At 42.8% G+C, this 26175-nt stretch overlaps 1 protein-coding gene across 1 annotated transcript in view; it reads left to right on the top strand.

Moving 5' to 3' along the window:
• Nucleotides 1–26175, top strand: part of LOC142256768 (cell adhesion molecule CEACAM8-like) — a 90985-nt gene that overhangs the window by 25411 nt on the left and 39399 nt on the right. Inside the window, exons 2-5 of the mRNA XM_075328660.1 lie at nucleotides 7084–7440; nucleotides 16074–16340; nucleotides 17459–17725; nucleotides 25604–25727. Coding sequence (XP_075184775.1) covers nucleotides 7084–7440; nucleotides 16074–16340; nucleotides 17459–17725; nucleotides 25604–25727 — 1015 coding nt within the window. The remainder of the gene's footprint in view (nucleotides 1–7083; nucleotides 7441–16073; nucleotides 16341–17458; nucleotides 17726–25603; nucleotides 25728–26175) is intronic.

Here is a 26175-nt window from a genome sequence, read left to right as displayed (position 1 = left end):
ATCGCCTATTCTAGAAAATTCCAAATGTAAAAACCTCAGATAACACCCTGAGTACCAGTCACAGATGCAACTTAAAGTGCCACCAACAAGGTTCCCTTAGTGTCGGCTAAAGATGTCATCCGCAGTTTTTACTTAGATGCCAGTTACAGGTATCTGTAGCGCCCTGGAAAACCAGGTAGATGCACCTGTAGGCCCCCGCAGAACACCAGTCCCACGAAGGGTTACAGCAGCCGACCTGAAAGCCTAGTCACCCCCCTCAGGGAAGGACAGACACACCAGTGGGTGGGACCAAGCGGTTGGGAACGCCCACCTAGGGGTGAAAACAGTCAGATTAAGTTTAGGTTCAAGTTGGAGAGGAGGTCAGGCTAACTGACAGGTGCAGGGTCGGAGCCCTGACACCTTGGCTAGGTGGCAGACGGTAGCCAAAGTCTTTAGGAGACGGGAAGATGGCTAGGTGGATCCGAGGTGGACCGGGACAGGGTTGGAGCCCGCCGGTACTGACACCGGAGAACTTACCCGGAAACCGTGTGCACAGAGGGGATACTCGGACCCTGAAGCCAGGACCGGCACAGACGGCCTAGCTAATTAACTAATTGAGGGCAGGATTTTAGGTCCTGTCCCAACCTAAGTCCCGAAAAGTAGACAACCACCCACAGAGAGGGATAGGGCCACCACCAGGGCCTGTAGATCCCACGGGTCAGTGTCAGATTGGCACGGCTCCCAACAAAAGGACCGGGAGCGGACTCCTGTGTTTTTCAAACCGGGAAGTCCTACCTACAAAACACTGAGTGCAGAGGAGAGAGACTTTGACTACCATCCCGGGTGTGGGATCAGATACACCCGTCTGCGGCAGCCGGCCACCATCACCTTGGTTTACCACAGGACTTGTACTTTATTTGACCGTGCGTAACATCTCCGGCCTGGCGCGCCGGCCCCTGCAACCACCCTCCTCCGCATAGAGACACTGGGCCCCGGGGCATCCATCCCTACTCATGGAGGGGTTAACATCCAGCTGCCATACCATCACCCCGGGAGTTCCACAACTGCAGCGGTGGTGCTACATATCACCACACACCGTGGGTGGCATAACAGACATTTTGCAAACAACCCCCGTATAAATACGTCCTTTTTATTCGGAGTGTCCACGCGCCCCCCCCCCCCCCCCGGGTCCGGAGAATCCCTCGAGCCGCACCGTAGATCCGGATCCGAGCAGCACTGGCTGCTGGCACGGGGGCGGCACATATCGGCCACAGTTTCCCCGGAGTTCCAGCTACATGTACCGGCCAGTCGCTAAGGCCTTGTGCATACACTGCGTTGTTATGCCACGTTTTTTGGGTGCAGTTTTGGTTTCCTTCCCCAGCAAAGTCTATGAGATTTCATTTTTGTCATACGCACGTTGCAGTTTTTTTTGGCTGCATCTTTGTGGTGACCACAAAGATGCAGCATGTCTATTCTTTTTGTGTTTTGTCCCTGCGTTTCGGAGGACTGGCAGATCAATCCCCTGCTAACTTGGGGTTGTCAGGAGATTGATCCCTGGTATCTGGTTTGAATCCAGCATAAAGGAGCAGGAGTAAGCGCTTCATACTTACCGATTTCACCAGGGAGGCTGTCACACTGCTCCCACGGCCTCTCATTCTTCTTCCCGGACCGCTCATTAGGCTCATACATATTCACTGCTTTCCCCACCCACCGGTGTCTGTGATTGGTTGCAGTCAGATGAGCCCCCATGCTGAGTGACAGCGTGTCTGAGGCTTCCAATCACAAACACTGGTGGGTGGGTCTATATCGTACAGTAAAAAAAATTGGCATAGGATTCCCCCATATGATGCCAGCATAAAAAGCCCAACAGTCTATGGGCTGGTATTTTCAGGCTACAGATACCCATGGTTATTGGGCACCCCCAGCCTAAAAATATCAGCCTGCAGCCCCAGATTTGCCACATCCATTAAATGCGACAGTCCCGGCATTTTACCTGGCTCTTCTTTATTACCCTGGTGTGGTGGCAGTGGGGGTAAAAAGGAGTTAATAGCAGCCCACAGCAGCCACTAAGTCCTGGATTAGTAAAGGCAGGCATCTATGAGACCCCTCCATCACTAATCTGTAATTGAAAGTAAATAAACACTAACAGCTAAAAAAATCCTTTATTTGAAATAAAAGACAAGAAAAGCCCCCTCTTTCACCCAGTGTCAGATACTTCCACCCCACGTGCCTGTTACATATGTCAGTCAGATTGTCAGCTGTGTATTTCTCCAGAAGACCAACTATAGTGCCATCCAGATATGCACTACTGACTGCTAGCAACCTATGCTCCCTTAGTGTCAGTCATGGATGCCCCTGGTCAGCTATAACTACCTCTGTATGTCAGCCTCAGATGCCCCCTAGATTATCAGCTGCATAGCCCCACAAAATACTAATGTGCAAATGCCCCCTTGATGCCAGGCAATGGCACCTCACAGAATGCCACCTACGGATGTGTCACAGGGTCCTTCTCTGATATCACACAATCAACAGAGCGAGAGATGGATGAACAATCCAAAGCATATTTATTCCATGCAATGAAGAATGACCATCAAATAATCCACCACGCAGAGGGTAAAATAGTCCAGTAATGGCATAAATGTCCCGGGGATGAGTCGCACTCGTCCAGCAGCCCTTTTCCAGGCAAATGGGGGTTTCTCAACGGCTATTTGGGGTGCTGCCTGTAGCCGCAGTTTCTCCCCCCCCCAAAGGATCAATCCTTCTCTCCTACTTCCCAGCCTGACTGACCAATTCTTCAGGTAAGCGGAGAGTTTAGGTGGACCCCAGACCCCCCTCCTCCAGACCTAGGGACAGAAACACTACAGGGGGTGATAACTTACAGACAATACAATGTACACACAAGGAATACAAATAATGGACAGATCACCACGCCTAAAATACGAACCTACACAACATGTTACACAAGCCCCCATATTCCACCATCACAGGATGTTTCCCAGATTGTTAAATATCACAGATAATGCACCACTGGTCCTGGTCTCCAGAGAAAAAGAGAACTCGTGTAATACAAATCGGGATTGTTCTCTTTTGTAGACAACTTATTCTTTTACATAGCTTGCAACTCCACAATTATGCTCTGACAAATATACAGCTCCACTCTGAGACGCTAAGGTATGCAAACATTGAATATAGGAATTTGGACATGCATTACTGCTAAGGAAATACATTTAAAAATTAAGACACTTAGCGCATAAAAAGGCAATTTTATATGAGCCCAGCAACCAGCGTCAAGGCGTATCTTTCTGCTGCATCCCTAACTAAATCCCTTTCTCTGGGTTAAAAAGGCTACAATTTTATTGGGCAGTCAGGAACCTGCTAATAGAAAATTTCAAAATCGCCTTTAGCTAGTGGGAAGGAGTGCTCATTCAGAAGGCATGACCATATAATCTGAAATGAGAAAACTGACGGCACTTCCTAGCAGACAAATGTGAACAGGTACAAACTGAACATGAAATATACACTAATAGAGATGAGTCAACCTTGAAGATTGGTTTTCAGGATTCACACCGAACAGACTTTTCCACTATGCTGAGTCCGAGTCCAGTGTGAGCCGCGTGGATTGTGGTGACAAAGTATCCTGTGGGGGAGAAAGGCCCACCCTTCCGCAGAAGTGTTAAATTGCTGGCTGTATGTGGGCAGGACCCAGATGGAGCAATCAGTGGCTCCAAATAAAGTTCAGGTCCAGTCTGGGTCAAAACTTGATCTAAAGTCTGGGTTGTGCACCCAAACCAAATTTCACCAGGTCCACTCATCTATGTACACTAACAAATCTACAGCTGCACTCTGAGATGTTAAGTTATGCAAACATTCAATATAAGAATCTGGACATGCATTATTGCTAAGGAAATACTTTGAAAAATTGAGAAACTTAGTGCTTTGAAAAGGACAGTTTTATGTGAGCCCAGCAACCAGCATAAAGTCATATCTCTTTGCTGGATCCCTACCTAAATGCCTCTACCTCAAGGCTAAAAAGTAGGCAGCAACTCAGCAAAAGATACACCTTAACACAGGCTGTTGGGCTCACATAAAACTGGACTTTTTTTATGCACGGTGTCTCAATATTTAAATGTATTTTTTATATGTCCTAATTCCTATTCAGTGCTTGCAAACCTTAACATTTCAGAGTGCAGCTGTATATTTGTTTAGAGTATACAGTATTTCATGTTCAGTTTGCACCTGTTCACATTTGTCTGTTAGGAAGTGCCGTCAGTTTTCTTATTTTGGATTATTGGGTCATGCCTTCTGACTAAGCACTCCTTATTTAGCAGTAGCGCATGTCCAAATACCTATTCAACGTTTGCATACCTTTGTAGACCGTAAGCCCTCGTGGGCAGGGTCCTCTCTCCTCCACTTGTCTGTGCCTTGTATAAATTATGATTATTGTACTTGTCTCTATTATGTATACACCTTTCACATGTAAAGCGCCATGGAATAAATGGTACTAAAAAAATAAATAATATAATAATAATTATAATACCCTAACATTTCAGAGTGCAGCTGTATATGTGTTAGTTTATTTCTTGTTCACTTTGCACCTGTTGACATTTGTCTGTTAGGTAGTGCCATCAATTTTCTCCTTTTATTACATACAACTATGGGCAAGTGATCAAGTATATTTGAAAACAACAATAAGAAAAAAAAAATGTCATGCACTCACAAGGTCAAGGTTCAGTAACAATTTGTTGGGTGCGGTGCAGGACAAGGGTTGTCGGTTGAATTCCAAATTTTAAATGGAATAAATGACACTATAATCGTAAATAATAATTAATAAGTAATAATAATACCTTAACATTTCAGAGTGCAGCTGTATATTTGTTAGTTTATTTCATGTTCAGTTTGCACCTGTTGACATTTGTCTGTTAGGTAGTGCCGTCAATTTTCTCCTTTTATTACATAAAATTATGGGCATGTGATCAAGCATGTTTGAAAACAAACAAGAAAACAAATTCATCATCTCACCAGGTCAAGGTTCAGTAGCTATTTGTTGGATGTGGTGCAGAAGGGTTGTCGGCTGATTTTCCAAGTATTAAATGAAATAGAATATATCGAATGTTAACATCTAGTGGTAATCGACATTTGTTATTTGCCCTATTGATAGACTATGATATCATAGCTGGTTTAGGAATGAGTGGACTTTGGGGATTACATCCCTCCAAAATTATTATTTAATCTTTTGATCTACTCTGATCTAGTTCTATGATTTAAAGGCCCAGAAAGGTTTGAAACCCGTAGACAGTGTTTCATTTTTAACTGTTTTCGATTTTTAAAGTGATGTCATTAAAATTTAGGGTTTTAGCAAATAATGTTTTCCTGATCACTGTATGTGCATGGTCCAAGTGTCCTGCCATCTGAGATCTAAATGTTGGCATGTACGGATTTTGTTAAGGGGGTTGGACAGTTTTAAAAATGGAGGGGGCAAGTAAAAGATTGAGGTTCTACTACTTTATAAATGAGGGTTTTGTACACTGCTCAAAAAAATAAAGGGAACACTAAAATATCATCCTTGGTCTCAATCAATTAAATATTCCAATTGCAAATCTTTATTCATTACAAAGTAGAATGCGTTGAGAAAAATAAAACCCAAACGTGATCCATATAAATAAAACTTAATTACCCATGGAGGTCTGGATTTGGAATGATACTCAAAATCAAAGTGTAAAATCAAATTACAGGCTGATCCACCCTCAGTGGAGATGCCTCAAGACAAGGAAATGAGGCTCAGTAGTGTGTGTGTGTGTGTGGCCTCTACAATGCTTGGGCATGCTCCTGATGAGGCGGTGGATATTCTCCTGATCTCCTGCCAGACCTGGGATTAAAGCATTAGTCAACTCTTGGACAATCTGTGGTGCAACGTGGCATTGGTGGATGAAACGAGACATGATGTCCCAGATGTGATCGATTGGATTCAGGTCTGGGGAACGGACAGGCCAGTCCATAGCATCACTGCCTGCATCATGCAGGAACTGCTGACACACTTGAGCCACATGAGGTCTAGCATTGTCATGCATCAGAAGGAACCCAGGGCCCACTGCACCTGCATATGGTCTCCCAATTGGTCTGGGAATCAACCCTCCACGTCCTCTGGCTAGGACGTGGAGGGTTGTGCGGCCCTCCAAAGAAATTCCTCCCTACACCATTACTGACAAACTGGTCATACTTGAGGATGTTGTAGGCAGAAGAATGTTTTCCATGGTGTCTCCAGACTGTCATGTCTGTCACATGTGCTTAGTGTTAACTTGCCACCAATGTTGAATCTGTCAATCTTGGTATTCTCTGGCATATACCAATAGCCCTGCATGGTGTTGGGCTATAAGCACAAAACCAACTAGTGGAGATTGGTCCCTCATACCACCCTCATAGTCTGGTTCTAAAAGTTTGAGTAGACACATGAACATATTGACCTGCCTGAGGTCATTCTCTAGGGCTCTGGCACTGCTCTTCCTGTTCCTCCTTACACAAAGGAGAAGATAGCGGTCCTGTTGTTTACTTGTTGCCCTCATACAGCGCAATCCACATCTCCTGGTGTACTGGCCTGTCCCCTGGTATCTGCTCTATGGACACTGTGCTGTCAGATACAGTTAACCTTCTTGTCATAGCTTGCATTGATGTGCCATCTGGGATGAGCTGCACTACCCTGGGCATCTTGAGTGGGTTGTATACCCCGCCTAATGCTACCTCTAGGGGTGAGAGAGCGATGACAAAATGCAAAAGTGACCAAAACAACAGCCAAAAAGGATGGGAACAGAGAAATGGTCTGTGGTCACCATCTGCAGAACCACTCCTTTATAGGGGGTGCCTTGCTAATCATTTCTACCTGTTGTCTGTTCTATTTGCACAACAGCAGGGGAAATTGATCCACAAGCAGTATAATTTCATAACTGAACAGGTTGATATCACAGAAGTGATTGACCTGGAGTTGCATTGTGTTGTATTTTCTTGGGGGGCAGTGTAAATCAGACACAATTGTTATAATATGATATTCAGTTGTGAGATCTTGGTGTATTACACATGTGATTACTTAATGGAATCTGTGTTCTCTTTTAGTTCTCCTCGTCCTCACCATGGATGTGACCAGTGGACAGATCAGTATCCAGCCGATCCCTCAGTATCCAGTTATTAGTGGATCCGTCACCCTGAGCCTTACAGGGATTACTGAGAAACTTGAGGTCGTCATCTGGTTTAAAGGACCAAATAAAAATACTGAGAATCAGATCCTGACATGTGTTCCTGGTATTAATCCAAAATTAGTTCATGGACCTCTGTACAATGATCGGATCACGGCTTTCAATAACGGATCATTACACATCAGAGATCTCCGTGTCTCAGATGGAGGGAATTATACAGCACAGCTACTGTTGGTGACACCAGCAAAGGACGTATTTGTGAATCTGACTGTTTACGGTGAGTACAATGTGCCGAAATTTCAGAATTCCCACTTTCTTGTGTCAAACTACTGTGTCTCGGTAACAACCTGCCACCTTTTCCACACAATAATACTTACCAGGATATGGTGTATTTTCAAATGAAATTATCCAGTAAAGTCTTAGGTGACTTTGGTTATGACATAGGGGACAGCAAAAGTTGGTTTTATGCCTCTGCCACATCACAGCCTAGTGCAATTGAATACGGCACCACGGCCCTGACAAGCCAGTCTGAAAAATATCCAACAATCCGACTTGCTTGTCATGGTACCTTGTGGCTCACAAGTGTGACCCCCATTCATGTGATGTAGCAGTAGCATACAGTGATCCAGTGATACGAAACTTGTGTCGCGACCAAAAATAGCAGTTTAGACTCAGCTTTATTACTACACTTCAGTACATAAAGATGTTTTATCCTCTAATTTATGTCTTAATTCCTTACTATGTTAATGACATCTGTTTATTGTCTTTGAATAGAAATGTTAATTACTCACAATAAAAGACGAAAACCAGTATTGACCTCACGTTGGCGAGATAGCGAGGGGGGACATGGCACAAACAATATACTGTAAGTGTGAACTACCACCATGGAAAGCTCCCCCTTCCCTAGACAGCCTGTGTCTAAGGAATGGGGAGATGGTGACCCCTGACCAAACCTATTATTAAGCCCTGGCTTCCCTCACCACGCTAGATAACTTCCACATCTTTGCGCCAAGCCCGATACCTGACCCTGGCTGACCCTGAAGTAGGCCCTAGGTAGGGAGCGGATGGGATGAATGCTTAGTCAACCGCACGAAGCACTAAAAAAGACACTGTGATGACGAACTGGGAAAATAAATGAACAACTTATCTCCAGATGACTTAAGAAGAGAAACTGCAACAAGAACCAAGATTCTGCAGATGTATGCAAACTGACTGCTTGCACTGAAGACTTGTAAAGGGTATATGAGCTATCACCAGCACTGAGTAATAGAAAGTGGGGGTATATAATGACAAAAGGCAAGTGCTGATGAAAAGCAGCTGAAAGACTGAAGAACTCCGCAGGGTCTTACAGGGAAAGGGATGAAAACCAAGTTGAAATTATAGGTCAGGGAATCACACACCAGGGAGTCTTAAGGGGGCTTTACACGCTACGACATCGCTAATGCGAAGTCGTTGGGGTCACGGAATTGGTGACGCACATCCGGCCGCATTAGCGATGCCGTTGCGTGTGACACTTATGAGCGATTTTGCATCGTCGCAAAAACGTGCAAAATCGCTCATCGGTGACATGGGGGTCCCTTCTCAAATATCGTTACTGCAGCAGTAACGAAGTTGTTCCTCGTTCCTGCGGCAACAGACATCGCTCCATGTGACACCGCAGGAGCGAGGAGGCTCTCCTTACCTGCCTCCCGGCCGCTATGCGGAAGGAAGGAGGTGGGCGGGATGTTACGTCCCGCTCATCTCCGCCCCTCCGCTTCTATTGGGCAGCAGTTCAATGACGCAGCTTTGACGTCGCTGTGATGCTGAACGAACCGCCCCCTTAGAAAGGAGGCGGTTCGCTGGTCACAGCGACGTTGCCAGGAGGCAAATACGTGTGACGGGTCTGGGCGATGTTGTGCGGCACGGGCAGCGATTTGCCCATGTCGCACAACAGATGGGGGCGGGTACCCACGCTAGCAATATCGGTACCGATATCGCAGCGTGTAAAGCGGCCGTTACTCGTAACAATATAGCAATATGTACTTACAGTTGATCATTTTGCCTTCTACCAGATTAATTCTTCTGTTTTCCATTAGGTCTATGACATCATGTGATTAAAAACTGACTAGCTGAATCCTAAGTTCCATGTAGAAACAGGAAGTGTCTTTTTTTTTCTCTGCCTGAATTATCACTGCAAAAGTCAAAAGCAGGAGGGAGCAGCCGAGGTCAGGAGTTGAAGGGGAGAAATTATTTAAGCAGGGAAAAGAGACCTCCTGTTTCTACGTAGATGAGAGAAAAGAGAAGAATTTACTGGGTTGAAGAGCAAAATGAGCCATTGTAAGTAGACAGTGCTAAATAATGCAATATGTTAAGAGGATACAATTTGTGATAAGGGTGCATCTTTAATCATATAAAGGAAAGTTGTTTTCAGGCACCATGTTGTTTGGCTTCTGATTGGCCCAGGATCAATTCCGTATAAGGACTGCTTTCCTACCGTTAAAAGAGAGTTGTAGTTAAGGAGAGTTCAGCAATTGTTTAGGGGTTTGCATTAACACCTTAGTTAGTGTGTTAATGTTTGGAAATACCATTGTCAAGCATTGTGATGAGCTGTCACTGATTCGGAGGTCTATGCTTTTGATAGAAGTGGAGTAGATATGAGAAGCTGTGGTTGATGTTAGAATCATCCAGTCTAAACAGCCGGACAGTAATTATGAAATATATAGCTGTCAGGAAGGACCATGGTGCTGTGTGATGTTCTGTGTGCTACGACAAGGAGCCGCAGCCACTGATCTGGTGAAATCCTAATTAAGTTGGTAACCTCTTGGTTAGAGTCTCCAATGACGTTCTGTTTCGGGTCAGTGATGTCCATGTCAGGTGCTGGTCTGATTTCTGTTGCTCCTACTTTTGTGTTTTCTCCTTTACAGTGTGCACTGACTGTGCACTCTCTTGCCATCTCGTTATGTCTCTTTAGACTCGTTAATGAAGCGCAGTGTCAGTGCACATTTAAAGTAATATAGCACCATGCGCATGGAGTGTTTGTCAGAATTGCCAGCGCATGCTCAGTAGAGCAGGGACCAGCCAAGCCTCTGAAATGAACCTCACTGATGATGCTTTGTTTCAAAGTCGCAAAAGAAGCTAGAATAGTGACTGCAGCGGCAGCATCCTGATGACATGCTGTTTCAGAATCCCCAGTGCAAAGTAATCAGAAGAGAACAGGCACCAGCTAAGCCTCTGAAATGAGTGTCACTGATGACGCTTAGTTTCAGGTTTCAGGGTGGTGAAAAGAGCTGGAATAGTGACTGTAGCGCCAGCATCCTGATGACTTAACATTTGAGAATCCCCAGTGCAAAGTCATCAGACATGTTTCACCCAGACAATTATTGCAATTAAACATGTTTTGTCATACACACACATATTTATTTAATTTGTGTGTATCGGAACAACACAAACAAAAACAAAGAGAAAAAGGAAAAATGGAATAATTTCACACAAAACCCCCAGAAAGGGGCTCAACATAATTGTTGGCATCTTTCCAAAATTATTGGTAAATAATGTTGTTTCTATCCCCTGTTGCAATTTTGGTTCTCCTGTGAAGCTCAGCCACAGGCCGGGCTTCAGAGGAGATCCACAATGTTGTTATATATTGCAATACTACAGTGATCAAATGATTGCATATGAAAGTACAAATTTTAAAAACTTTTTAAATAGTATAAAATAATGTATAAAGGTTTTAAATAATCACCCCTCTTCCTTGAAAAGTAAAGACATTAAAAAATAAACATATCTGACATCTTTTGTCCCAAAAAGTCTAAGCTATCAACCTAACAAAAAAAAAAAATTGAATGTGAAACATCTGCTTGTTTATAGTGTGAAGTACTTTACAGTGTTCTGGGTAATAACAGCATCCAGCTCCTCTCCTCCTTCATGTCACTCCCGGCTTCATTAGCTCCCCAGGCGTTCCCTCTTACATCTCTCCCCCACCATTACTCTGCCTTCATCTACACTGCCTTCTGCCCTCCATGTTGTAAGCACTGTCAGAGACAGAAGGCAGAGGATGCAGCTCCTTCCCATGATCAGAAAGAACAGCAGGCCTTCTTTCTGACAGTTCCCTGTTTGCAAGAGTTCTTCATACATGGGCAAGAAGGAGACAAGCTGTTAAAATATCACCATGAGTGATGCGGGGGAGAGCCGATGTGGACGGAGTGGTGGGTTGTATGAAGAAGAGACTGGGGATGTAGTGTCGGGAAGCTGTGAGTGACCCTGGTAGACTGTTAGTGGTTGGCTGCTTGATCTACAGTAAAGGTGACAAGGGGTAAAGATGACCTTGTTTGTCAAGCTTCCTCATATTTCTCAAGATGTCCAACCTATTATTTGTGTTCCAATCCCCTCTGCTATAAGTACTCAGCACTTTTGTCTTTAGCAGTTGCTAGTGATAGCTTTGTTCTCAGTGAGGTGTGAGCTGCTTTGGACTTGATGCAGCTGGGAAGTTTGTTTGGTGTCTTCCTATTTATTTTCTCCCTTTTTGATTTATTTCCCTTTCTTTCTTTCTCTTTTTTTTTTTTTTTTTTTTACCCACCTGTTGTTTTGGTTGCATGCCAAGTGCATGCAGTTCCTTTTTACCTTTGTCTGTTGTTTACCTTTTGTGCCTTTATCATAGAGTGGGACTAGTGTTCCTGTTGCCCTGCTCACTAGACAGGGCTGTGATTAGGATGAGACAGGGATAGGAATGTGATCATCGCACGGGGTGAAATAACCTGTCTAGGGATGTTTTGGAGCTCTTGGTTGCTCAGGGTGGATGACAAAGGTTACCTTTCCTGTGGTTCCTACACCAACCTTCTCGCTGTGCACCGTTCAGGCTCTTGGTGGAGTGCAACAATCCAGGAGCTTCCCTGAAGTGGTACATGGTGCCTATTGTCAGCAAAGTCCAACCTCACCTTTTGTCACGGTCGTCCCTCAGCTATTTTGAAACCAGTGACATCTTTAAGACTGGAGCCTCCCCTCTAGTCCCCTCATTTAAGCAAGGTTTCCTTTCCTTTGGTGTCTCATGACTTAATTTCAGTTTTTTTTGCCAGCAGCTCTGAGCAGGACAAGTGAGCTGTTGTTGCTTTGGGTCCACGCCCATTTAGGTTAAATAATGGAGCTTTCCCAGCAGTCCTTGCTGCTGATTTTTACTCTGGCCAGCCAGGTTGAAGGAGGTTTTCTCCTTTGCCCATCCATCTGCTACTATAAAGTCCGTTTGCTTTGGTTTAGTTTGGTGTTTTGTATCCTTCTGTTTATTCCCCCTGTCTGTCTTTCCTTTCCCTCCATGTTTATTAGTTGAGTGGCGAGTCTAGTGTACTCGTCGGCCTACTCACTAGACAGGGTGAGTTTAGGGCCAGCTGAGGGACTGAGGTATCCTGCTCATCGACAGGTTGAAAGAATTTGTATAGGGAGGCTAGGGAGCTCATCTTGAGGGGAGTCCAAGAGGTGCCCACTCACCCCTGTCCCTATAGCAGCAGGCACCTTCGTTGTATTGTTACCCCGGTGTTTCCTCCTTTTTGTGGTGTTTTTTGGTTGTGCATCAGACTTCTTGTAAGGAGCTTCTGTCTGTCTTGTGGTTTATTATAGTAATTGTTAGGAAGCCAATATTCAATACTCATGCTTCCGCTCTGTGAAGAAGACCATGACATGCAAATCCTCATCAATGTGGTCTGATCGCATGTGCGACACATTATATACGGACATATTATACTCCATGGGTGACATTATCAGAAGCTCTGGTAAGACTGGGTGGACAATTAAACATGCCTCTCCGGCAAAGCCTGGTTCAGGGTGCAGTGAGGCTACACCCCTTCTCCCCAACCGATTAGTGTGACATATGTAGTGTAGCTTTTTCATTTGGTGTTAACTTTATTGCATTACCAATAGTCACCCAATGTTTTAAAGTCCCAAATCATGATCTATATAAGCTAAACTCAAAATCATCCAGGAATGCCCTCAAATATCCCATTTTTGGGCAGTATTTTTATAAACGATACTAATTTTTTAGCTTTAGTCATTAATGTCCTGGAATAATTGGGACTGCTGACAACAAGTATGTAGACAGTTTGTCTTCTTCCATGAAGTCATCGTGTCTTCTAGCTCAATTCAGTTTCCAATGTGTGATGACCATAAGACTACTCAGATTTAATTTACAGGATATTTTTAGGTCAAACCCATCTAAAAAAAACACTAAAAGTTTTCCTAAATCTACCTAGAAAGAACAAAGCCTGAGCCGTTCACAAACACTCCAACAAAAGAAGAAAGTAGAAAAGAATTTATTCCATTTAAGACCCCTCGTCTATTTAAACAAAAGATGAAATATAGAAGTCGCACTGTAGATGAAGAACCGAGATATCCTGTGTAAGGATGATATGAGAAGGAGGGTGGAATGGCAAAAATGTTTCTATATTATTTTACTTTAGTCTCTATGGTAGCAAGAATGGCTGTGTTATCTGAAATATCTTGTTTTTTTTTCATGAATATAAATCCAAAAATGAATGCGTGGTGCACATCTATGGGTACATAGAAGAAGGGTCTAATATTCTTCAATGAAAATTTAAATGCAGCTGTGTACATGGACGTCTTTAAGGAATTATTTGCGGTGTCGACAATCGGTATAGGACGGCGACCTCCATCTTCCAGTTCCACCTGGGCATTTGTCTATTTCCCTTTCCTTTCCCTGCCCTGATTGACACAGCCCAGTATGATCAAAAAGGCTCAGGGTTGGGTGCAGTTACAGCTCTGTCACAATATATTATGGGAACTTCTATCCAACACAGAAGTCAATTCACATAAGCAACCCTCAGAAATTTACTCAGAACAAGGCCGGGGCCACACAGTTATCTACTGCGATCCTCGCATGACACTCTGCTCATGCTGGCAGCACAGCGGGAGCCGAGTGTCATGCAAGTGTCACTGCGACTGAGGTTCAATCATGCGATCGGACCACAGCTGCGGGGGGCGGACCGTCACTGAGGAGGGGAGGGAGGGATTTATCGTATTCCACTCGCTCCAATTTTCATGCCGTGTGTCTTAGGCCTAACCCAGATCTTATAACATTAGTAGTGCATCAAAAGGTCATTACTAGAGATGGGTGAATAGTAACTATTCGTGTTCAAATTATTCGGAAAGAATCCCAAAGTACTATTCTGGTATTCGCCACGAATAACAAACATTAAGCAAGTGCTGAGCATTTTTTTTGTTGTGACAAATACTGGACTAGTACTCTAGAAAAAGGGGGGAGACCCCGCTCACCTGATCTGAGATCAAATCCGGGCCGTGCAAGGAAAGGAGGAAGGCAGCCTCCTAGCACAGGCAGAAACGAAGACAAAGTTTTCCAGCACAGGTCCAAAAATGGGTTAAAACTTGAAACTTTATTTCATGTCCATTAAAAAATTTCCATCAAGCAGTCAGGAAAAAATACAGATAGGAGGACGCGTTTCGAAAATTATAGTTCTTAATCTGTCTCAGAGACAGATTAAGAACTATAATGTTCGAAACGCGTCCTCCTATCTGTATTTTTTCCTGATTGCTTGATGGAAATTTTTTAATGGACATGAAATAAAGTTTCAAGTTTTAACCCATTTTTGGACCTGTGCTGGAAAACTTTGTCTTCATTTCTGGACTAGTACTCTGTATTCGGTAAGAATTATCCAAACACAAATACTTACTATTCGCCCATTACTAGTCGTAACGTCAGTAATAAGAAAAAGTTACGCATATGCATATATCACAAAGTTTTGACCATTACTCATGAAGAGGACAACCCCTTGCTGAACATTCCTTTTTAAGGTCCATTAAACACATTTTGATGAAAGCTTCTAGTATTGGTGGGACTTATTGTCACGCTAGGTAACGTGAAGTACCAAGCGAAAGGGGATGGAAACCGTTTCTAGGAAAGTCAGAGATGGTGAACCCTGACAAAACCTACCACAGGCCCCTGGCTTCCTTCACCATCCTAGATTGGTTCCGCACCTATGCACCGAGCTGGGTACTTGACCTTGGCTGACCCTGAAATAGGCCCTAGGTAGGGAACGGATGGGATGAGCGCTTAGTCAAACCCACTAAGTTCTAAAAAACACACAGTGGGAACAACTTTTCACCAGATGACTCAGGGAGAGGAACTGCGACAACAACAAAGTTTCTCCAGATGAATACAAGCCGACTGCTTGCACTGAAGACTTAAGTGTATTTGACCTATCACCAGCACAGAGTAAGGGGGAATGATAGTATTTAAAGGCACAAAGAAAAGTGCTGAAGATTAGGAAATCCGCAGGGTCCTAAAGAAAAAGAGATAAACCCCAAGCAGGAAAAAGGGAAAGTCAGATAGCAGCTTATGTAGCAAAATGCTGCAACCTTCTACAGCCAGAAACTACAGGACTGTCTGTCTGTCATGCGTGACAAACCCATGACACCTACTATCTATTGTGTCTGGTGGCCTCCCAAAATTCAGAAGAAATAAATATCTTCCAAATATATAAGCCAGTGTGAGAAGTGTATGGCTGTGGCTTACTCCACTCTTTCTCTTGGAATCACATGAATTCTTGGTGAGGTCAAGAGAGGGATAGATATTGGCTAATCAAGCCTCATAATAACCAATATGTAGGGTGCATGAGCACCATTAGCTCAAGAGTTTTGAGAAAGTCTAGAGGTTCTCAAGTATCAAGATATTTTTTTTATCCTAATTGGGAAAGAAAAACTTATCACTCTCACCTATAACGTTGAGTTCCTAAACTCCTATTTTTTCCAAAATTGCTCAGGTTACATTGAGAAGTTGTAAATATCACAATGCATGAAAATATAAATGTTGTAGTTATTTATTATTTATCCTAATGCTAGATCAAAATAAATATAAAGCAAACTATGTCTATATTACTTAATTGTCCCCATGTTCCTTCCTTTTATTTACAGAGCCGGTTACTAAACCTAGAATCACAGCGTCCACCACCCAACCCAAGGAAAATGGGTCATTAACTCTAACATGTAACACCGCACAAGCTATGACCATAAGGTGGACCAGGAATGGTGCTGGTGTCCCATCTGGAGCCAAACTATCTGGAGATAACAAGACTCTCACCTTCTCCGGTGTTAAACGAGGAGACTCCGGAGAATACCGGTGTGAAGCTCAGAACATCGTCAGTACCAGCAACAGCGATCCGTATACAGTGACTGTGGCCTGTGAGTAACCATCAGAGCTGTACTGGTTTGACCAAGTTTCCTATTTATAACGGAAGGCATTTTTCGGAACAGCATTTTAAGGATACAATATCTTATATGTTTTCCATTGCTTTATTGGCATTAAGTTCTGGATTTGAAAGTCACTTCAAAAAGGGCCAGGACACATTCTTCTTATTATTTATTTGTAGAGCACCATTGATTTCATGGTGAACATGACAAAAGGGTTAAATACAAAATACAGATATAAAATACAGTAGACAAACTAACAATGACAGACTGGTATAGAGGGAAGAGGGCTCGGGCCTTGTGGCTTACATTCTACAGGATAATGGGGAGGAGACAGTACATTGAGCGTTACAGCAGCTCCGGTCGTGGCTCTGGTGGTGGTGATGAGGCAGCAACTCTGGTGGTGGTGAGGCAGCAGCTCTGGTGGTGGTGAGGCAGCAGCTCTGGTGGTGGTGAGGCAGCAGCTCTGGTGGTGGTGAGGCAGCAGCTCTGGTGGTGGTGAGGCAGCTGCTCTGGTGGTGGTGAGGCAGCTGCTCTGGTGGTGGTGAGGCAGCTGCTCTGGTGGTGGTGAGGCAGCAGCTCTGGTGGTGGTGAGGCACCTGCTCTGGTGGTGGTGAGGCAGCTGCTCTGGTGGTGGTGAGGCAGCTGCTCTGGTGGTGGTGAGGCAGCAGCTCTGGTGGTGGTGAGGCACCTGCTCTGGTGGTGGTGAGGCAGCTGCTCTGGTGGTACAACTAGCAAAACTCAAGCCACTTATTATCAAATAACAGTACATTTCACAAACTTTGCTTGCCTGTATTTCAGAAAGTATACATCCGATCTCACCACTAAAGGTATGTTTAGAATCAGCATGACCGTGCCAGTGTAGCATTCGCTTTAGTTTATATAGGAAAATCCTGGTGGTTGGTCCTCTTTAAGGCTTTTTGACTTGAGAAGCCACTCTAAGATCTTAAAAAAGAGGTGTTTGACTCAAACAATGTCGTTTTGGCAAAGCTCAACCCCAAATTATATATATATTTTTTATATATATTTTTTATATATAATATATATATATAATTACTATGCTGTATTTATTACACCTGCTTTTTTTTTTATTTTTGTTTTTTATTTTATAGATGGCCCAGAAAAAGCACAAATAGACAAAACAGACGGCGCAGCATTTGTGAGGCCCGGATCCTCCATCACATTAACATGTTCTGCTGATTCTGTCCCACCTCCTGAATATCAATGGACATTCAGTGGCTCAGACTTAAAGGAAAAGACAAGCAAATATACTATTAATAATGCTGCACCTAAGGATGAAGGACAGTACACGTGTGTGGCAAAGAATACAGTGACTCTCCGCACCGCTACTGCCTCTGTATATGTGAATGTGACTGCAGGTAAATATGTTTGAGATATATATATATATTATACTGTGTGTGTGTGTGTGTGTGTGTGTGTATGTAGCAGTGAAGATATTTCTAAAGATGCTATGGACATGAATTTCTCACCAGGTATCTGTAACAACCCATCCAATCCACAATGACAATGATGTCAAACCATAGATTGAGTTATGTATAATAATGAGAAATGACACAGGAACTAAACATATGAAGAAAGAGAGGTGCAAAAAGCTATGGAAAGCCAGGACACCAGCTGAAATCTATCAGTAATTAGAAAGCAATCATGTCACTTAGTAAAGAATAATATCAACTTGCCTGAAAAAGCTCTCTATACCAAGGTGACGCACAAACATCTCATGATGGGTAAAACCAGTGAGCTGACTTAAGATCTTCCTAACCTTGTTGTTGCAAAACAAATTGATGCCATTGGTTGCACAATAATTTCTAAATTACCGATGGTTCCAGTGAACATGGTTGGGGTTATAATGTGGAAGTGGAAAACACATCATTTCACCATAAACCGGCCACAACCAAGTGTTCCCCCACACGGTTTAAGAGAGAGGAGTGAAAAGAATTAACAGAAGAGTTGTCCAAGAGCCAAGCACCACCTGTGGAGAGGGAGAGCTACAGGAAGACTTGAAACCAGCAGGTACAATTGTTTCAAACAAAACACTCAAAACTCACTCTCTATGGCCTGTATGCACGCTCCTGTATGCACGCTCACCACGCAAGACTCCATTATTGAACAAAAAGCAGATTCAAGAGCTTTTAAAGTTTGCTCAACAATATATAGACAAGTCTGTGAAATACTGGGAGAATATAGTCTGGTCAGATGAGACCAACATCAAACACTTTGAATGCCATAATACCCACCAAGCTTGGAAGCCAAAAGGCAAATCACCCCAAAAGCACCAACAACAGTGAAGTGTGGAGGAGGGAACATCATGGTGTAGGGCATTTTTTCAGTATACGGCACTGGCAAACTTTATATATTATATAATTGAAGGAAATATGAATGGACAAATGTACAGAGACATGCTTGATAAAAATTTGATGGCATCTACAAGGATGATGAATATGACGCGAGGGTGGACATTTTAGCTAGAAACTGATGCCAAACACACAGCCAAGGAAACTTTTAATGGTTTCATAGAAAGAAAATAAATCTGCTAGAATGGCCGAGCCGATCACTGGAGCTGAATCCAAAAGAAAATGTATGGAAGGAACAAAGCTCAGAGTTCATAGAAGGAGCCGGGACCTGCAGGATGTGAAGAATGTTTGTGTGGAAGAATGGGCCAAAATCCCATCAGAGCAATGCATGCCCCTATTTTCTCCAGACGAGGTGTCAGACTTTTTTTATAGAAAGTTTTAATTAAGTTAAGCGTGTCCAATACTTGTTCCCCGTGTCATTTCTCATTATTACACATCACTAAATTTATAGACCTCTAGGATTTGATTTCTTTGGCTGTGTGGATTGGATATGTTGTTACCGGCATCTGGTAAGAAATTGTTTTGTCAATATCACCTTCAGATATATATATATATATAATATAATATATTATATATATATATATATATATATATATGATAGAGCGAGATATAGATATATATATATACAGTGCCTACAAGTAGTATTCAACCCCCTGCAGATTTAGCAGGTTTGATAAGATGCAAATAAGTAAAGGTGGTGTCACACACAGCAACAACGACAACGACGTCGCTGCTACGTCACCATTTTCTGTGACGTTGCAGCAACGTCCCGTCGCTGTCGCTGTGTGTGACATCAAGCAACGAGCTGGCCCCTGCTGTGAGATCGCCGCTCGTTGCTGAATGTCCAGCTTCATTTTTTGGTCGTCGCTCTCCCGCTGTGACGCACAGATCGCTGTGTGTGACAGCGAGAGAGCGACGAAATGAAGCGAGCAGGGAGCAGGAGCCGGCGTCTGGCAGCTGCGGTAAGCTGTAACCAAGGTAAACATCGGGTAACCAAGGTGGATACCCGATATTTACCTTCGTTACCAGCCTCCGCCGCTCTCACGCTGCCAGCGCCGGCTCCTGCTCTCTGCACATTTAGCTGCAGTACACATCGTGTAATTAACCCGATGTGTACTGTAGCTAGGAGAGCAAGGAGCCAGCGCTAAGCAGTGTGCGCGGCTCCCTGCTCTCTGCACATGTTGCAGCACAGCGACGCGTGTCGTTATGATCGCTGCTTCGGCTGCTGTGTTTGACAGCTAAGTAGCGATCATAACAGCGACTTACAAGGTCGCTGCTACGTCACAGAAAATGGTGACGTAACAGCGACGTCGCTGTCGCTCTCGTTTAGTGTGACCCCAGCTTTAGAGCCTGCAAACTTCAAACAAGAGCAGGATTTATTAACAGATGCATAAATCTTACAAACCAACAAGTTATGTTGCTCAGTTAAATTTTAATAAATTGTCAACATAAAAGTGTGGGTCAATTATTATTCAACCCCTAGGTTTAATATTTTGTGGAATAACCCTTGTTTGCAATAACAGCTAATAATCGTCTTTTATAAGACCTGATCAGGCCGGCACAGGTCTCTGGAGTTATCTTGGCCCACTCCTCCATGCAGATCTTCTCCAAGTTATCTAGGTTCTTTGGGTGTCTCATGTGGACTTTAATCTTGAGCTCCTTCCACAAGTTTTCAATTGGGTTAAGGTCAGGAGACTGACTAGGCCACTGCAACACCTTGATTTTTTCCCTCTTGAACCAGGCCTTGGTTTTCTTGGCTGTGTGCTTTGGGTCGTTGTCTTGTTGGAAGATGAAATGACGACCCATCTTAAGATCCTTGATGGAGGAGCAGAGGTTCTTGGCCAAAATCTCCAGGTAGGCCGTGCTATCCATCTTCCCATGGATGCGGACCAGATGGCCAGGCCCCTTGGCTGAGAAACAGCCCCACAGCATGATGCTGCCACCACCATGCTTGACTGCAGGGATGGTATTCTTGGGGTCGTATGCAGTGCCATCCAGTCTCCAAACGTCACGTGTGTGGTTGGCACCAAAGATCTCGATCTTGGTCTCATCAGACCAGAGAACCTTGAACCAGTCTGTCTCAGAGTCCTCCAAGTGATCATGAGCAAACTGTAGACGAGCCTTGACATGACGCTTTGAAAGTAAAGGTACCTTACGGGCTCGTCTGGAACGGAGACCATTGCGGTGGAGTACGTTACTTATGGTATTGACTGAAACCAATGTCCCCACTGCCATGAGATCTTCCTGGAGCTCCTTCCTTGTTGTCCTTAGGTTGGCCTTGACTCTTCGGACAAGCCTGGCCTCGGCACGGGTGGAAACTTTCAAACGCTGTCCTCGCCGTGGAAGGCTAACAGTAGTTCCATAAGCCTTCCACTTCCGGATGATGTTCCCAACAGTGGAGACAGGTAGGCCCAACTCCTTGGAAAGGGTTTTGTACCCCTTGCCAGCCTTGTAACCCTCCACGATCTTGTCTCTGATGGCCTTGGAATGCTCCTTTGTCTTTCCCATGTTGACCAAGTATGAGTGCTGTTCACAAGTTTGGGGAGGGTCTTAATTAGTCAGAAAAGGCTGGAAAAAGAGATAATTAATCCAAACATGTGAAGCTCATTGTTCTTTGTGCCTGAAATACTTCTTAATACTTTAGGGGAACCAAACAGAATTCTTGTGGTTTGAGGGGTTGAATAATAAATGACCCTCTGAATAAACTTTTCACAATTTAAAAAAAAAAAAAAAGAAATAACATTCTTTTTTGCTGCATTTCACACTTCCAGGCTGATCTACAGTCCAAATGTCACAATGCCAAGTTAATTCCGAATGTGTAAACCTGCTAAATCTGCAGGGGGTTGAATACTACTTGTAGGCACTGTAGATAGCTATACATGAATATGAATATATATATATATATATATATATATATATATATATATATATATATATATAATATACATGTATATGTGTGTATGTATGTGAATGTGTGTGTATATATACACATGCATATTTTACTTAAACATACATTTATTATATATACATGTATGTTATATATAGTTAGGTCCAGAAATATTTGGACAGTGACACAAGTTTTGTTATTTTAGCTGTTTACAAAAACATGTTCAGAAATACAATTATATATATAATATGGGCTGAAAGTGCACACTCCCAGCTGCAATATGAGAGTTTTCACATCCAAATCGGAGAAAGGGTTTAGGAATCATAGCTCTGTAATGCATAGCCTCCTCTTTTTCAAGGGACCAAAAGTAATTGGACAAGGGACTCTAAGGGCTACAATTAACTCTGAAGGCGTCTCCCTCGTTAACCTGTAATCAATGAAGTAGTTAAAAGGTCTGGGGTTGATTACAGGTGTGTGGTTTTGCATTTGGAAGCTGTTGCTGTGACCAGACAACATGCGGTCTAAGGAACTCTCAATTGAGGTGAAGCAGAACATCCTGAGGCTGAAAAAAAAGAAAAAATCCATCAGACAGATAGCAGACATGCTTGGAGTAGCAAAATCAACAGTCGGGTACATTCTGAGAAAAAAGGAATTGACTGGTGAGCTTGGGAACTCAAAAAGGCCTGGGCGTCCACGGATGACAACAGTGGTGGATGATCGCCGCATACTTTCTTTGGTGAAGAAGAACCCGTTCACAACATCAACTGAAGTCCAGAACACTCTCAGTGAAGTAGGTGTATCTGTCTCTAAGTCAACAGTAAAGAGAAGACTCCATGAAAGTAAATACAAAGGGTTCACATCTAGATGCAAACCATTCATCAATTCCAAAAATAGACAGGCCAGAGTTAAATTTGCTGAAAAACACCTGATGAAGCCAGCTCAGTTCTGGAAAAGTATTCTATGGACAGATGAGACAAAGATCAACCTGTACCAGAATGATGGCAAGAAAAAAGTTTGGAGAAGAAAGGGAACGGCACATGATCCAAGGCACACCACATCCTCTGTAAAACATGGTGGAGGCAACGTGATGGCATGGGCATGCATGGCTTTCAATGGCACTGGGTCACTTGTGTTTATTGATGACATAACAGCAGACAAGAGTAGCCGGATGAATTCTGAAGTGTACCGGGATATACTTTCAGCCCAGATTCAGCCAAATGCCGCAAAGTTGATCGGACGGCGCTTCATAGTACAGATGGACAATGACCCCAAGCATACAGCCAAAGCTACCCAGGAGTTCATGAGTGCAAAAAAGTGGAACATTCTGCAATGTCCAAGTCAATCACCAGATCTTAACCCAATTGAGCATGCATTTCACTTGCTCAAATCCAGACTTAAGACGGAAAGACCCACAAACAAGCAAGACCTGAAGGCTGCGGCTGTAAAGGCCTGGCAAAGCATTAAGAAGGAGGAAACCCAGCGTTTGGTGATGTCCATGGGTTCCAGACTTAAGGCAGTGATTGCCTCCAAAGGATTCGCAACAAAATATTGAAAATAAAAATATTTTGTTTGGGTTTGGTTTATTTGTCCAATTACTTTTGACCTCCTAAAATGTGGAGTGTTTGTAAAGAAATGTGTACAATTCCTACAATTTCTATCAGATATTTTTGTTCAAACCTTCAAATTAAACGTTACAATCTGCACTTGAATTCTGTTGTAGAGGTTTCATTTCAAATCCAATGTGGTGGCATGCAGAGCCCAACTCGCCAAAATTGTGTCACTGTCCAAAGATTTCTGGACCTAACTGTGTATATATATATATATATATATATATATATATATATATATATATATATATATATATATGTCTGTATGTATGTATGTATTTATTTATTTATATATATATATATATATATATATATATTACTGTGTATATATATGTATGAATATGGATATATATATATATATATATATAATATATATTATATATTACTACCATATACCATATAATATATTACTACCATTCAAAAGTTTGTGGTCACCCAGACAATTTTGTCTATGAAAAATCCTACTTTTATTTACAAATGAGTTGATAATGAATAGAGAATATCGTCCAGACAGTGACGAGATCAGAAATAATGATTGTTACTTGTAATAATAATTTTCTCTTCACACTTTGCTTTCAGCACAGAATGCTCCTTTGCAGCAATTCCAGCTTTGCAGAGCTTTGGCATTCTAGCTGTTAATTTGCGGGGGTAATCTGGAGATATTTCACCCCATGCTTCCCCCCCCCCCCCACAAGTTGGATTGGCTTGATGGGCACTTTTGGCACCGTACGGTCAAGCTGCTCCCACAACACCTCTATAGGGTTGAGGTCTGGTGACGGGGCGGCCTCTCCATTACAGATAGATACCAGCTGCTGCTTCCTCCCTAAATAGCTCATGCATAATTTGGAGGAGCTTTGGGTCATTGTCCTGTTGTAGGATGAAATTGGCTCCAATCAAGCGCTGTCCACAGGGTATGGCATGGCGTTGCAAAATGGAGTGATAGCCTTCCTTATTCAAAATACCTTCTACCTTGTACAAATCTCCCACTTTACCAGCATCAAAGCAACCCCAGACCATCACATTACCTCCACCATGCTTGACAGATGGCATCAGACACTCTTCCAGCATCTTTTCAGTAGTTCTGCGTCTCACAAATGTTCTTCTGTGTGATCCAAACACCTCAAACTTCAATCTGTCTGTCCATAACACTTTTTTCCAATCTTCCTCTGTCCAATGTCTGTGTTCTTTTGCCCATATTAATCTTTTCCTTTTATTAGCTAGTCTCAGATATGGCTTTGTCTTTGCCACTTTGCCCTGAAGGCCGGCATCCCGAAGTCTCCTCTTCACTGTAGACGTTGACACTGGCATTTTGCGGGTACTATTTATGAAGCTGCCAGTTGAGGACCTGTGAGGCGTGGATTTCTCACACTAGAGACTGTAATGTACGTCTTGTTGCTCAGTTGTGCAGCGCGGCCTCCCACTTCTCTTTCTACTCTGGTTACAGCCTGTTTGTGCTCTCCTCTGAAGGGAGTAGTGCACACCGTTGCAGGAAATCTTCAGTTTCTTGGCAATTTCTCGCATGGAATATCCTTCATTTCTAAGATCAAGAATAGACTGTCGAGTTTCACATGAAAGTTCTCTTTTTCTCGCCATTTTGAGAGTTTATTGCAACCAACAAATGTAATGCTCCAGATTCTCAACTAGTTCAATGGAAGGTCAGTTTTATAGCTTCTCTAATCAGCAAAACTGTTTTCAGCTGTGCTAGCATACTTGCACAAGGGTTTTCAAGGGATTTCTAAACATCCATTAGCCTTCTAACACAGCAAACACAATGTACCATTAGAACACTGGAGTGGTGGTTGTTGGAGATGGGCCTCTATACACCTATGTAGATATTGCATTAAAAACCAGACGTTTGCAGCTAGAATAGTCATTTACCGCATTACAATGTATAGAGGGGATTTCTGCTTAATTTAATGTTAGCTTCTTTGAAAACATATGTGGCTTTTCTTTGAAAAATAAGGAAATATTTAAGTGACCCTAAACTTTTGAACTGTAGTGTATGTATGTTTTTTATATATATATATATATATATATATATATATATATATATATATATATATATATATATATATATATATATATATAATTTATATTTAGCTTTAATTTAAATGTATATTTTTTTATATAATTTTTTATGTATTTTTTTAAATAGTAAAATATCTTATACTGACTTTTCCAGTACCCTGTACTTCTTATTCCAATGCTGCCTGGGTTCCAGATCGCCATTCTTCTTGCTCAGCCCTGTAGGCCATGTGGTTATTTGTGCCATTAGCTGGCCAAACCAGTGCCCAATTTCTTACTGTTGTGCCCAACGTCATGCTTTATTTAACTTTAACTATTACATAATTTTGTCTTAATTTTATACAATGACCCCTAATTGTTTTACAGAATACACAGAACCTATCAATCAACAATTACCAATGATCATTGGAGTGGTGGTGGCCGGCGTGCTATTGCTGATTCTTATCATAGCGTTAATTTATCTGTTCATGATACACAAACGGCGCAAAAGGTAAGAACACAACGTAGAACGCAACACGTGACCGATTCTAGAAATGTACGTAAAATACGCTTTCGATAAAAAATAGAACTAGAACCATTAATTTAAAAGGTTTGCTTGGTAGGAGGACATGTGTGATGGCTTCTAGACTCACGGAGGTCCACTCTTTGAATAGAGAGTTAGCGTGCATGCACAACTACCACTCTCAAGCCATGTCATTGGCTCAAATATCTTTAAACACCCCATAATGAATGAAGTAACACATGTGTAATGCTACTCCAAGCAAAAAAGGGAAAAAGGCCCCCATTTTAGCCATTGGTTGGTTCCCCACTGACCTAGAAGTTATCACCTATAGTGGGTGAAGTATTAAAGACATCACCAATTTACTAAGTAAATATATTTCTAAAGGCAATATTGACATTAATTTCTCACCAGATGTTGGTAACAACCCATCCAATCC

The sequence above is a fragment of the Anomaloglossus baeobatrachus genome, chromosome 11 (genome assembly GCF_048569485.1).
Source record: "Anomaloglossus baeobatrachus isolate aAnoBae1 chromosome 11, aAnoBae1.hap1, whole genome shotgun sequence".
Classification (NCBI taxonomy): Eukaryota; Metazoa; Chordata; class Amphibia; order Anura; family Aromobatidae; genus Anomaloglossus; species Anomaloglossus baeobatrachus.
Note: the sequence above shows the minus strand (reverse complement) of the source record. Positions and strands in the feature narration are given on the sequence as shown.